Genomic DNA, 12291 nt, shown 5'->3' on the forward strand with positions numbered 1-12291 from the left:
ATTAAAAAAAAAGAAAAGAAAAATCCCTCCATTGTTTTCCTATGCAGGAAAGGAATCAGGGACAAAATCTGATGCAAAGTGAATGGCAGCCAAGTGGACACGACTGTAATGGTTCGGTTCTTTCACAGCACGCTTCGCTCCGAGGGCAGCAGAGAAGTGTGACCCAACCCTTGCAAAGGCACTTTAGGCAGTGTGGCGCACTGGGACCTGCAGCAGCACCAGCTGGATCTGCACACAGCACTTCTGGTGCTGCTGTGTCTCTGCAAGGCGAGAAGGGGTTTCTCTTCCTCTGCTGCAAAGTGTTCGGTCCTTGGGAGGATCCGGGTGGATGCTGAGCACTGGGGCACCTTGCCTTAAACTACACAGTTTAAGGCAACTCTGATATCGATGCCACAGGGCATGGTGTAGGGGCTGCATGTTCCATCATCTGCCTTCGGCAGCACGGAGAGATGATGGTAAATCCAGACAACCTTCTGCAAGGACCAGAGATCTGAGCTGCCCGCAGTTATCTGCACTGTATGGGGACTTCAAGGCCAGGCTGGATGTGGCTCTGGGCAGCCTGGTCTGGTGCTTGGTGACCCTGTACACAGCAGGGGAGTGAAAACTCGATGATCATTGTGGTCCTTTTCATCCCAGGCCATTCTATGACTTCCTCCCTGGTTATTGTGAATGGTCACTGACTAAGAGTGGCCATTCATCTCTATTGGAGCAACCAGGGCTGTACACACACCTCTGGAAGCACAACCACAGGGAGTCCCAAGGGCTCAGCATCTCCTCTTGCTTCAGGGAAAGCAGCTAACTGATGACTAAGTCCATCTGCTTGCTTTCCACTCACCTCAACCCCTCTCCCTTTCTATCTTGTGTCAGGGGCATCAATAAGGTAAGCTGGAAGAACTTACACCAAAAAGCATTTTAATTTATAGGCACAGTGGATGAAATCCTTGTTAAAGCTCTGTATTTGCGACCTGTAATGAGTCAAGTTCCAGCACTTCATCAGAGAACATGGGAAAGGTTGTTGCTGTGAAAGGATTCAAAGCTGGCACGGATTGGGCCATTTTGCTGGGGTCATTCCTCGAAGCTGAGCAAATACAGCACAGGACCTCATTCAGCCTGCTGCCCCTCTCCATGCATATGTGTTGCCTGAAAGGTACTGCCTGCATCTGGGAGCTGGAGAGGAAACTCTGGAGCACAGGAGGCAGCTCTCAAGAGCTGGAATCGTCTGCCCCTGTAAATTATTATCTCTTCGTCCTCTCTGGGAAAGGCCCACGCTGAGGCTGCATCTCGAAGATAGCTGCTAACATGGGAATCTTCGTGCAGGTCTCTCTGCTGGAGTCAGGCCAAGCTGCCTGTGGTTTGTGGCCCACAATAACAAACGTTACAGCAGAAGACAGTATTTGTTTAACTGCTTGTTCTGTCAATACTGTAGCTTGCAGAAGCCCAGAGTTTGCACAGCCAGAGCTGGCGACATTTCGGAAATCATCTGCTTTTGCACCAAGAGAAGGGGTCATTTTGCTGTGAGGTGGGACTCAGGCAGGCATCACTCCTGGGCAATGATGGAGGAGTGTTTCCTTTCCAAGAGTGATGGCACTGCTCTCCTATGAGGCACTGTGCCTGGAAGCTTCCAGCATAAAACCACTTCCCAGCCTGCCTAGGCCTTGCTGTGCTTTCAGCAAAAACTTCTGCACCCAAAATCTTCTCCTGGGGAAACGTAAAGCTCTGTCTGCGGGAAGGTCCATCAGTCAGACAGCCTTCACCATGGCACAGCAAGTGTGAAGCAGCAGGAACCACCGATGCACACAACTTTTCAGAGTGCAAACACTGACAGGTCTCAGGCAGCATGTTTGGTCTCAGGCAGCATGTTTGGTGCCCTCTTGCCCTGAAGGGTGAAATTTCCAATAGGAGTAGCAAGTTGCAGATTGATGCTCCACATTGGAAGCTCTCTGCCTCAGTTCTATGGGCGCTTCCTTTTCCAAACAGTCCACCCAGTTTCTTGGACAACAGAAACCCACAGACTGGACTTGGCCTCCCCTTGGGATGCGAGGAGACCTTGGACACAGACAGGTCTTCAGCCTCAGAGAGACCAGCTGCCCTTGCATTGTCTTATTTTAAAGCTGAAAGTCTGTCTCCAGACAGGAAAATCTTCCCTGGGGCTGAAGGGAAGCCTCCTTCCTGCAACTGAAGCCTCTGGATCATCTGCTGGACTCTACAGAGAGAGCAGAGAGCCCTTCAAAGCTCTGCTGTACCTGTGCTCCTGCCTGCCTCAGTTTTCTCCTCTCCAGGATAAACCCCCCAGCACACCGAACGTTCTGCTGATGCTTTCTCATCTCAAAACACTCAACATTTGCTCCACTTCCTTCCTGACATGCTGGGGCTTTGGGAAAATGCTCACCTAGAGCTCCACCATTCACAGCCCCTCTGTTAGATCTGCTCACTGTGCCACAACCACTCTTAGCCAAACTTCACCCCTCACATCTGTGGGGGTTCAGCATCACAGCTCTGGCTCTGCTGGCACTATTAGGCACAGCTCTGTCCCCCACCACAAGAAGGTGCAGCAGCACCCCAAAGTCCCAGTACAGGTCTGACCCCGTGGTCAACACTAGGAAGACATTCAGCACAGATTCCTGCATGCAATTCAGCTCCTGATATCTTGTTGATATTTTTCTCTGAAAAAAAATTAAGCTATCTGGCTGCAACTTGGTGACAAGTGCAGTATTGCTAGTATTGCAGTACTGTAGCCCAGGGCACTGAAAGGTACCAGCTTGCACAGGCAGAGTCAATAAGCTGCAGGGTGCTTTCTGCAGCAACAGCTCTAACAGCCAGCTGCGTCTGTGGGCTTCTCCCAGAAGGGCAAGTTCCCTGGGGAAGCTCCTGAAGGACAGATAAGCACTGCATGGAGTCAGCAGAAGCAGAGAAGGGAGGAAGCCCTGGTGTCCAGGACCCACTTCCACTGCCTCTTTTACAGCCCAGCCCCACTTTCCTTTCCTGGCTGTGAAAGCAGAGCTTTCCTTCTGGAGTGCCTTGAGCTTCTTGTGAACTAGAACTGAAGTGCTGAGCTGGGAAAGCTGCTGGTTTCAGTGCTTCTCAGAATAGCAGCTCTATTTTTATTTTTTTTTTTCCTTAAGCCTTATATATAAACTGCTGCTGTTGGGGGTTTTTATGACAAAGACAGTGAGTCCAGGAAATCAGCAGTGGTTTCTGTTATCTGGAGCACAACCACGTGAGAGAGGGAAAAGGGTGTCACACTCCAGGAGTCTGTTCATGGAAATCAGTATCTCACTGCTTTGCCCCTTGAGAGCTGGTTATTTATAACCCCTCACATCTCCTCCTGCTCCTTCCTGACACCAGCTTCAAAACCTGCTCATGCTGGTAACCCCACAGCAGCAGCTAGCAGGGGTCAGTCACACCTCTACCTTCCCCCATTTCCATGTGTAGTGCTTTGCTCACCCATTGCAAGGCCAAACAACTTGATTGCAGCAGCTCAGGGGTCTCCCACCTCCTAGCATGCTTTGCCCTGCCCTTATGGGTCTCAGGGAAGCAGCACCCAGAAATCACTGTGCAAACTGCAATGAAAGAAAAGTATGGACTTGCTGGAGCAGTCCTGAGCAGGGCCATGGAAATGATGCAGGAAATGGAGCATCTTAGTTATGAGAAGGGCTGAGTTGGGGCCTTTCAAATTGGAGAAGAGAAAGCTGACACAGGGACACCCGTGCGTGTCAGAGCTGCTCTTCTTGTGCCCCCCACCCTCTTTTGCATCTTTGCAGTGGATGAAGCCTTGATCTGAATGGTTTGAAGCAAGTTTCTTCTAACGGAGTGCTGTGGCCAAAGCCCTCCAGCCCACTTAGGGATCAGCCAGACTTTACCATTCCCCCAAGTGGAGCATCTCAATGCAACTGCCCTGGAAGAACCAGCAGAGTGGGCATCAAGCAAGAGCAGCAAAACATTCAGCTATTCCAATTGCTGCCACCACGGGACTCCTCGCCTGCACTGCCTCCTCTTTTCCCATCACAAAGTGACCAGGCTGTCCTGCCAGATGCCTTCATCTGGCCCCCTACACACCCAAATCTCAGGGACCCAAACACTGCGCAGGCAACACCTGCCACATTCCTGAGCAGTGACACTGGCTCTCCCCATCAAAGGCTTAAAAGCATTCCCCAGTGACCAAAAAAATGGAGACTATGAAGCACACGCCAAGATCTAGATGGAGCCATGGAGCACGTGCATCGCTCTTGCTATCAGCAGGGAAGGGTGATCATTCCAGGAGTGCCTGCAGAGTTTGTGTGCTCACTGTCACCTACTCCTGTACCTCAAGAAGAAAACTGCATTGTTCATAGAACACTGGGAAAGAAGAGCTTAACTGGGAATGCTGGAAAATCTATGCAACATGGATCAGCTCTTCACATGGGGGAATCAACAGCAGATTTGTGCCCCCATGCTACTGTGAAAGCCTCCTGCCCATGTTGGATCTTGCCAGACCTCTCAAGTCCAAGCCCAGCACCTTTCTATCTGGCAATCTCCAGCTTAAGTGCCCAGAAGAGAGCCCAGGGATCAGTGCCCTGGCTGCAGTTTGGCTCCTGCTTGCTCGTTTTCACCCTGCTTCCAGCACCACAGTGCTCCTCTCTGCTGAGTGCTCAGGGAGCTCAGCTCCCAGGATCCCAGAGCAGGGCTCTTTGAACTTCTGCCTTGGGGTTCTTCTGGACCAAGTACAGCTGGCACTTGGCTGCAAGTGCACTGATCCAAACTGGTCTCCAAAGCTGAGGGTGTATCTCATACGATAGAGTGAGCCAAACTAACGCTGCATATCCACAGCAAGAAGGAAATCTTCCCATCTCAACCCCCTTCCTTCCTGCTTACACAGTGCCATCTCCAGCACCCAGCGCACCCCTCCCTGAAGCAGCAGAGAGCTGCCCCAGATGATTCAGCTGCCTCCAAAAATGCAGTCATGAAGCACAACCCCCCTGGCCAAACAGGTCTCCCAGGCAGGAGGTTTGCCACGAAATCTGGTTCCCATTCTCCTTCTCTTCACCCCATCCTGTGATCCTTCCTTCTGCATCAAAGCAGGGACCTCCTTGCGCCCACCAGCACTGATTATCCCAACTCTGTCTTTGCTGGGACCCAGACTGAGGGAACACAAGGCAGAGCAGAGGACTCAAAGCACCTCTCCAATGTGCACAGCACAGCCTCTCTCTGCCTGGCACTCTGCTACTTTCACCAGCTTGTCCCTTACACAACAGATGCCTTCAGCAATCAGTGTTCCCAAAAAGGGCAATTGCATTTTAATCCCAACAACGGCAGCAGCGACTGTTTTCCCGACATCACATGTGCCAGTAGCTCCCGTGGATTTCAGTGGCTTCTGGCCAAGAATACGCATTTTAAACTATTGCATCTTTACAGTTATTGCCAATTAATTGATAAAACTCACCTAAGCATCCAGCCCACTTTCTTCATGTAGGAAAAATATGCGTCTATATGAACACTGAGCTTCCTCTGGCTGCAAGCCCCCCTGTTCGGGGTGACCTGGGGCAGCTGGCACACATCCACAGTACTGCTCAAATCTGCTGCCTCGGCCCTATTGGTGACATGACAAGATTGCTAAAACCCAGGTAGCAGCACGCCAGTGCTTGGTGAGAGCTGTATAACTGTGGTTCTTTTACCATAAGTATCAACAGATGCATTCTTCTTTATTTTTGGGATCGGAGATAGGGCTCCCTGTAAACACTTACCATGAAAAGCAGGAGAATGGACGATGGAAGAATTATTTTCTTTCCTTCTTCAAAACAAAACAAATGTGTTCAAGCCCTGGCTTGGAAGGAGGCTGCTCTGAAAACATCTCCCCACTGCACAGCCCACGGAGCAGCTCCTGCAATGCCACTGCTCTGCTGGTGGGCACGGCAAGGCTGGAATCCAGCCATGTAAACACGCGGCTGCTCCCACAGGACACCGCCACGCTCCATCACCATGTGCTGCCAATTAGCTGACAACAACACCATTTGTTTTCAGGAATACTGAGCTGATGAGTAACAAAAATAGGAACCTGAGAAACAGGTCCCCGTGACCTGGATCCCAGGCAGCTCTCCCAGGACAGAACTTTCAGTGGCCCTGAGTCACGCATTGTTCCTCCCCCGCCACACCAAGCGGAGCAGCCGGGCACCCAACCCACCCACAAGCACCCACCTGCAAGCTCACATCTTCCCAGGGTTTCTCCCTCCTCCCCACACTCATCATGGCCTGCGCTCAGATGGCTTAGTAGGCAAAAAAGCACTCGAGCATCCTAATGCCCTCCAGGGCATGAGAGGAGTGGAATGAGGCCTGGAAGTGTCATCATAGTCATGAGGGTCTGGAAATACCTGGAGGAGCATCTGTTCCCAGCTCTGCTGTAGCTCACCCTGTATCCATGAGCACTGGTTATCCCATCCTTTGCTGCTACCCAGACTGAGGGAGCACAATGCAGAGCAAAGGACTCAGAGCACCTCTCCAATGTACGCAGCACAGCATGACAGGAGGTGGTTTCTCTCTCCAAAGCCACATCAACCCGGGGAAAACAGCCACTGCCTGTTGAAAAAGAGGTTGCATAACATGAAGGAAAGAGGAGGAAGATAAACAGCAACAGCTCCTTCTGATGACAGGGCAAGAAACTCCAGCCTAAGCCCCCCAGAAATCCACAACCATGGCCATGGCTGCCCGTCTCCAAATGCACGACAGTGAAGCAGGTTCAGTGAAGCAGAGACTGGCGGCACAGTGCAGTGCCACACAGGCACCAAGAGATAATGAGAAATAACCTCAGGGTCTCTGACTGTGCCATGCAGAGTGAGGAGAACCCCACCAAATGGGAGGGGAAGCCCCACTGCCAGAGGCCAGATTCCAACAGGGTGCTACTGGGAGGAATGGGCAGAGGGGACCAAGAAGACATGGCTGTGCAATGGGAGCCCTGACTTAACAGGCTCATTGCCAGAGAAATTGCTGCTATGTGCTTCCATCCCGGCCTGAGGGAGATCCCAGTGACCAGGACACCCAGCGAGGCCCCATGGCAGCACCCAGCAGCAGCCAGACCTTGGGTTTTTTAAGCTGACACTGACCTACAGGTTTTGGGCATGAGAGGGGATCTCTCTTTTGGCTTGGCTTGTGCAGGGGAAGGGAAGGTACTTGGTAGTGGGCAGGGCGGTCATGGGGTGTGCTGAGGGAGCCATGCAAGAACAGCCCCACGTTGTTACACAAGGACAGCACATCTGTCACAAAGACTTGCTTGGGGCACTGGGGTGCAGCCCATGGAGCACAGACAGCAGGCTGAAAACCACAGGCACAGAGCAGGGAGCAGCCAGGGGAGAGCAGGCAAGAGAAAGCAATGGGGGAAGCTCGTGTCTCAGTCGTGTGCTTCTCAACCAAAGTCCAAAGCAGGAGGCGCTTGCAAAGGACACTGGAAAGATTCCAGTGATGTTATCTGCCCCCACAGAACATGATTAGCCCAGAGGGAAGGGAAAAAAAAAGTTGTTTACAAGCTGGGCAGGCAGCTCAGTGGCTGGAGCACACTGACACCAAACTCTGCTGTTGGCCTGGCTAAACCTGCACCTTTGGAACCTAACCCTCACCTAACCCTAATCCTTCAGCATGTAGACACTGGGGAGAGATTCTATGCTGTTCATAGAATCATAGAATTACTTGGGTCGGAAGAGACCTCAAGGATCATCAAGCTCCAACACCCCTGCTGCAGGCAGGGCTGCCAACCTCCATATCTAATACTGGACCAGGCTGCCCAGGGCCCCATCCAACATGGCCTCGAACACCTCGAAGGACCTCCTGATCAGTGCCACCAGACCATGGCTGCCCAGAGCCCCACTGAGGAGATGCATTGTGCTCTCTTGGAATCTCCACTTCTCTTCTCTGATTTGAAATCCAAGTGTTTTTAAGAAGCTCGTGTTCTTTCAGAGTGGACCCATCCACAGTTTGGGATGCAGGGTTTGCTCAGCTCGTGCACCATTCCCCATGTCTTGCCCAGGGAAATGGTTCTTGTCTCCTCACTTGTCCACCTGGAGACAAGAAATAGCCCTGGTAACAGGTGTCTAAAATAAGCTGTTGTTGGCCAGTATTTTCCTTTGTCAGAGGCTCCTATGAGACACAAGAGCTACAGCCCATGTCAAAGAGCTTAATATTAATTGACTTCTAAATTCTGGCTTGTTGACATCATTATTTAAATCCACACTGGAGGAACTCCCTGGGAATTTGGTCCTGGTTCAGTGTTTATAGCACCACTGTTTCTGTTGGACTTCACATCTTCAAAGTAGAGTTTCTCAAACCATTGCAGTTGTCCTTCCAAACAGATCCTACACAGTGCTGGGAGAAGGTGGAATCCCCAGAGACCCAACAGAATGCAGTGGTGTGAGGACAGCTGCACTCTCACAGCTGCATTAGAGAAGCATGGCATATGCAATGCCTGCCTTGTTTAACAGCCAGCCCTCCTGCATACAAAGTGACCTATTCTGCACCTCAGGGAACTCAGTGCTTGCTTTAGTGATTCACATCTGGCTTTGTCCAACCCAAAATCTTTCCCAAATGCCACAGTCAACCAGCCAACCCTTAAGCTGCTTTGGCCATGGGAGCTGCGGCAAGCCAAGAGAGTGCAAGAGGAGAGCCATGGTGATGCCTGGCATCTTGTGCTCTTTAGGGAAAAACAGTTCTTCAGGAGTCCTTTGTGATTCAGATGAGGAGTTAAACTGATGTGGAGGTGATTTATACACACTGCTGCCCCACATCTGCCCACAGCCACGGATCCATTGGCAGCTGTAGCTGATGAATCTCAACGTAGTTCACAGCTCTGTGGACTGCCAGCCTTCCACTCCACATCTCTACTCTCAGCCTTTGTCCTTCAGTGACTGGGGGGCTACAGTGGGATTTGTGGGTGTCCATCCCTCAAAGACAAGCCTTTCCCTTAATAGGTGATATTTCTAATGGCTTTAATTTTGGAACATGCAGGAGCTCTGCAGGGCCAAGCATGGAGTCAGAACCCAATCCAAGAGATTTTGAATCATGAGATTCCTCAGATCCTTCTGTTTACACCCAATGGCTCACATGGCTCAAATGGCTACTTGAGTTGTTCTGCAATCCCCCTGCAAAGCTGAATTACATCCCATAGCAACTGGGTGGGTTTAAGATAGTGGGAATTGCTTGGTCAGAGGAATAACCCCCGCATTGTCCCCATCCATCAGTACCTTTTACATCCTACAGAGCTCTGTGCTCCCACCTCTTGTCCCCATGGGTTTGGGAACATGCAGATTTTACCATAGTGATATCACTGGAGTTGTGCAGTCAGTGCATGATGGATAAAATATGAGGAGGGGACACCTATAAGCAAAAGCACAAGTAACACAGTGTAAGTGTAGAGCAGGCTGCAGGCACCCTCCTAGAAGGGAAAAGAAGAGGCTTGCAATGTTCTGGTGCTCAGGTTGCTGAGCTGATGAGCCTACATGGGTGCCTTGACCTGGGACACAAACATAGGTGGTGCTTCCAGATCCCAAAGTCATGCAAAGCCAAACCAGTGCCTCCAGAGCAGCAATCTCATTAATTCCCAGGCACGAAGCATGAAAATCTCCTCCCTCTTCACACCGGCTAATCTCACTTCTCCTTCGGGAAGGAGAAACCAGATCAGCAACTCATCCAGCCTGAAAATAATTCAGCCAGAAACTGAGCTCTTTTGGCTGGGGTCAGCTCTCTGATCCGTCCGGTTACGTTACCCCCTGGATGTTGCAGCAGAATCACCCGCTCTCAAGAGCAGTGCTGATGGCACCAGGCAGGCAGACTGGGGAAGTCCTGCATCAGGAAGCTGTGAATGACATCACTGGAGGTGGCCTCTGTGGTGACTTAGGGCAGTGGTGACCAACCAACAGCCCCCAGGGCCAGAGCTGATATGCAAACCGTTTATCTGCTTTCCCAGAAAGGTCCCACTGTGTCCATGGGCTGATTAATGGGTCTGTGGACACATCTCCATGCCCAGTACCCCTCCTTTTCCTGCAGGTACTCAGTTCTCCAAACACCGCAGGTTATGCAGGTGAAACATGACAAGACAACATAAGGCAGATCAGAGAGCTGACCCCAGCCAGGAGATCTCCATCCCTGGCTGAATGATGCTCAGGATGGATGAGTTGCTGATCTGGTTTCTGCTTCCCAAAGGAGAAGGGAGTTAAGCTGGTGTGAAGAGGGAGGGGATTTTCTCTCTCATCTGCCAGCTTGTTTGCAAAGTGAATGAGCCATTCACCACCCTGGGGGTCTTCTGCAGTTTAAACATGGAGAGCCCCTTCTCCCTGCTGCACTCAGGAGTTCCTGCCCTACGCGGAACTCACACTGTGCTCCACTCCTTTGGCTGAGGGAGGATTTCACACCTGGAAAAATCTGCAGAGGTGAAGGCAGGCACTCCCCTCATATCTGCTCCTCAGCTGGGTGTGCATCTGCAGACAAACTCTCCTTCAGGTATATGTGCAAAGCACGTGTTTGTGAGCACTAAAAAATGCATTTGTGAAAATCTCCAGCGTTAAAAAACAATCATTATATAATTACATTAAACAATTAAACAACTGATTCATCAGTTAGAGGCTCACCAACAACACCTGAAACTCATCCCAGGCACTTAACGAGGCAGAAGATGACACAAACAAAAGCAGCTCTCAGAACATCCTGGAGGTCAATGCCCTGAGCTTTGTCCATGCCTTTCTGATGGGAAGGTGCTTTCTGCTCCTGGCTGCTCACCACTGAGAGCATTACCTGCTGCTTCAAGGTGTTTTCATATAGAGATGTTCCATAGAAGGAACCCCTCGGGTCAGTGCTTTGAGGTGCTCCGCCACTATGCCCAATTTCAGCCCCTTTGTGATAGTTTAGGCCTTATTTCTGAAGTAATGCAGTTAAAAACAAACAATTCTGGCAACCTTTGAAGTACTCTGTAGGCACTTCCTCCTCCTCAGCAGGGTCTGTGAGCAAGAGGGTTATGCAGAAGACATAAACGCTGTCTAGTTCCATGCAACTGCCTGCTCTGAGTCTGCAGAAAACAGCTGTTATAGCTGTTATTATCAGAACTGTGATCTGTAATGCTGAAGTTATAGGCTGCACAGGAAAGCACACGCACAAAGGTGGAAAGGAGCTGGGGAAGCAAGTTTAACTTTGCCATCACCTGCCTTCCAAGTGGGTAACCATAGAGCACTAATGCCTTCAGAAAGAAATCTCTTGGTTCCATCAAAACAAAAAATAAATAAATAAAGGGGAAAAAACCACTGTGCCATGGGGAAGAATCAGGTCCTGCAGGGAGCAAGAGTATTGCTGAGGTCTCTGCCCACAGTAACATTAGCTGGCTAGAACAGCTCTGCAGAGAAGCAGGTGGGTTGCACTGGGACACAGTGAGCAAAACTGCATGCAGAGAGTAAAGACACTGCTGCAGGAAGAGTTATACCAGCAAATCTCTGCTTGGAACAATCACCTTGCTACCAGCTGTGCTGAGACAAAGTCAGTTCATCCCTCCTGGGAGGGCACTGCTGGCAGAGGAATGAAGGCATTTACCTGGTGCCATTGTGTGAGCAACCTCATTCATGTTGCTGGTGAGTGTTCTCTGTGCAGGAGTATCTCATTGCTGCCCACACTGCAAGAACTGCAGGCAAGCAAAGGAGACCAGGCTGTAGCAGCTCTGGCAGCACTCGACAAACTGCTGCATGCACGTCCTTCAGTATGAGCAAGAAATCCAACACGGCCACCACAGTGTGATGGGGTGCAAAGGCTTTGTCAGGGCAACAGTGGAGAAGAGGAAGACAAAGGTGGTTGACTCCCCCAGAGAGCTGATCTGACACTGTCTGCAGTATCAGGGGTGAATGACATCCCTGCTCAGGAGGCAGGAGAGCGCCATTCCAAATGTAAGAGAACGTAATGCATGGAAGTGCAGTTTAAAATTAGTGCTTCATATAAATGCACCACCATTCCCCACTTGCACGGACCAGGAAACAGCCTGTCAGTAGTTCCCCAGCATCCCGGGCCCACCCTTACATGAGCCCCTGAGTCCCAGCAAAGTCTGTATGACACAGCGTGCTGCCGGGCTGTTCTACCCCCCAAGCCTGCCCAAGGAGTCAGCGCCTCGGATCCGGGAAGGGAACCTGGTGGGGATATGCCAACTTCATTGCGCCCCGTGCTGGAGGGATCCGGCCCTCCTCACACCGTAACTGTGACATGTCGTGACAACGGAGAGCCCCATCAGCTGCCGTGCTGCGCTGTGCCTGGACGGAGCCGCCAAGCCGGGCATTGGGCAGGGCGTTCTGCTGTCGGGGCCGG

The 12291-nt window shown here is 51.1% G+C and overlaps 1 protein-coding gene across 1 annotated transcript in view; it reads left to right on the top strand.

The window, feature by feature from the left end:
* The window catches only part of LOC100543118 (guanylate-binding protein 1-like), a 3622-nt gene extending 3128 nt beyond the window's left edge, over positions 1 to 494 (top strand). Inside the window, exon 13 of the mRNA XM_019622724.2 lies at positions 441 to 494. Within this exon, the coding sequence (XP_019478269.2) occupies positions 441 to 494 (54 nt within the window). The remainder of the gene's footprint in view (positions 1 to 440) is intronic.
* The last annotated feature ends 11797 nt before the right edge of the window (positions 495 to 12291 follow it).

This window comes from Meleagris gallopavo, chromosome 25 (assembly GCF_000146605.3).
Source record: "Meleagris gallopavo isolate NT-WF06-2002-E0010 breed Aviagen turkey brand Nicholas breeding stock chromosome 25, Turkey_5.1, whole genome shotgun sequence".
Taxonomy (NCBI): Eukaryota; Metazoa; Chordata; class Aves; order Galliformes; family Phasianidae; genus Meleagris; species Meleagris gallopavo.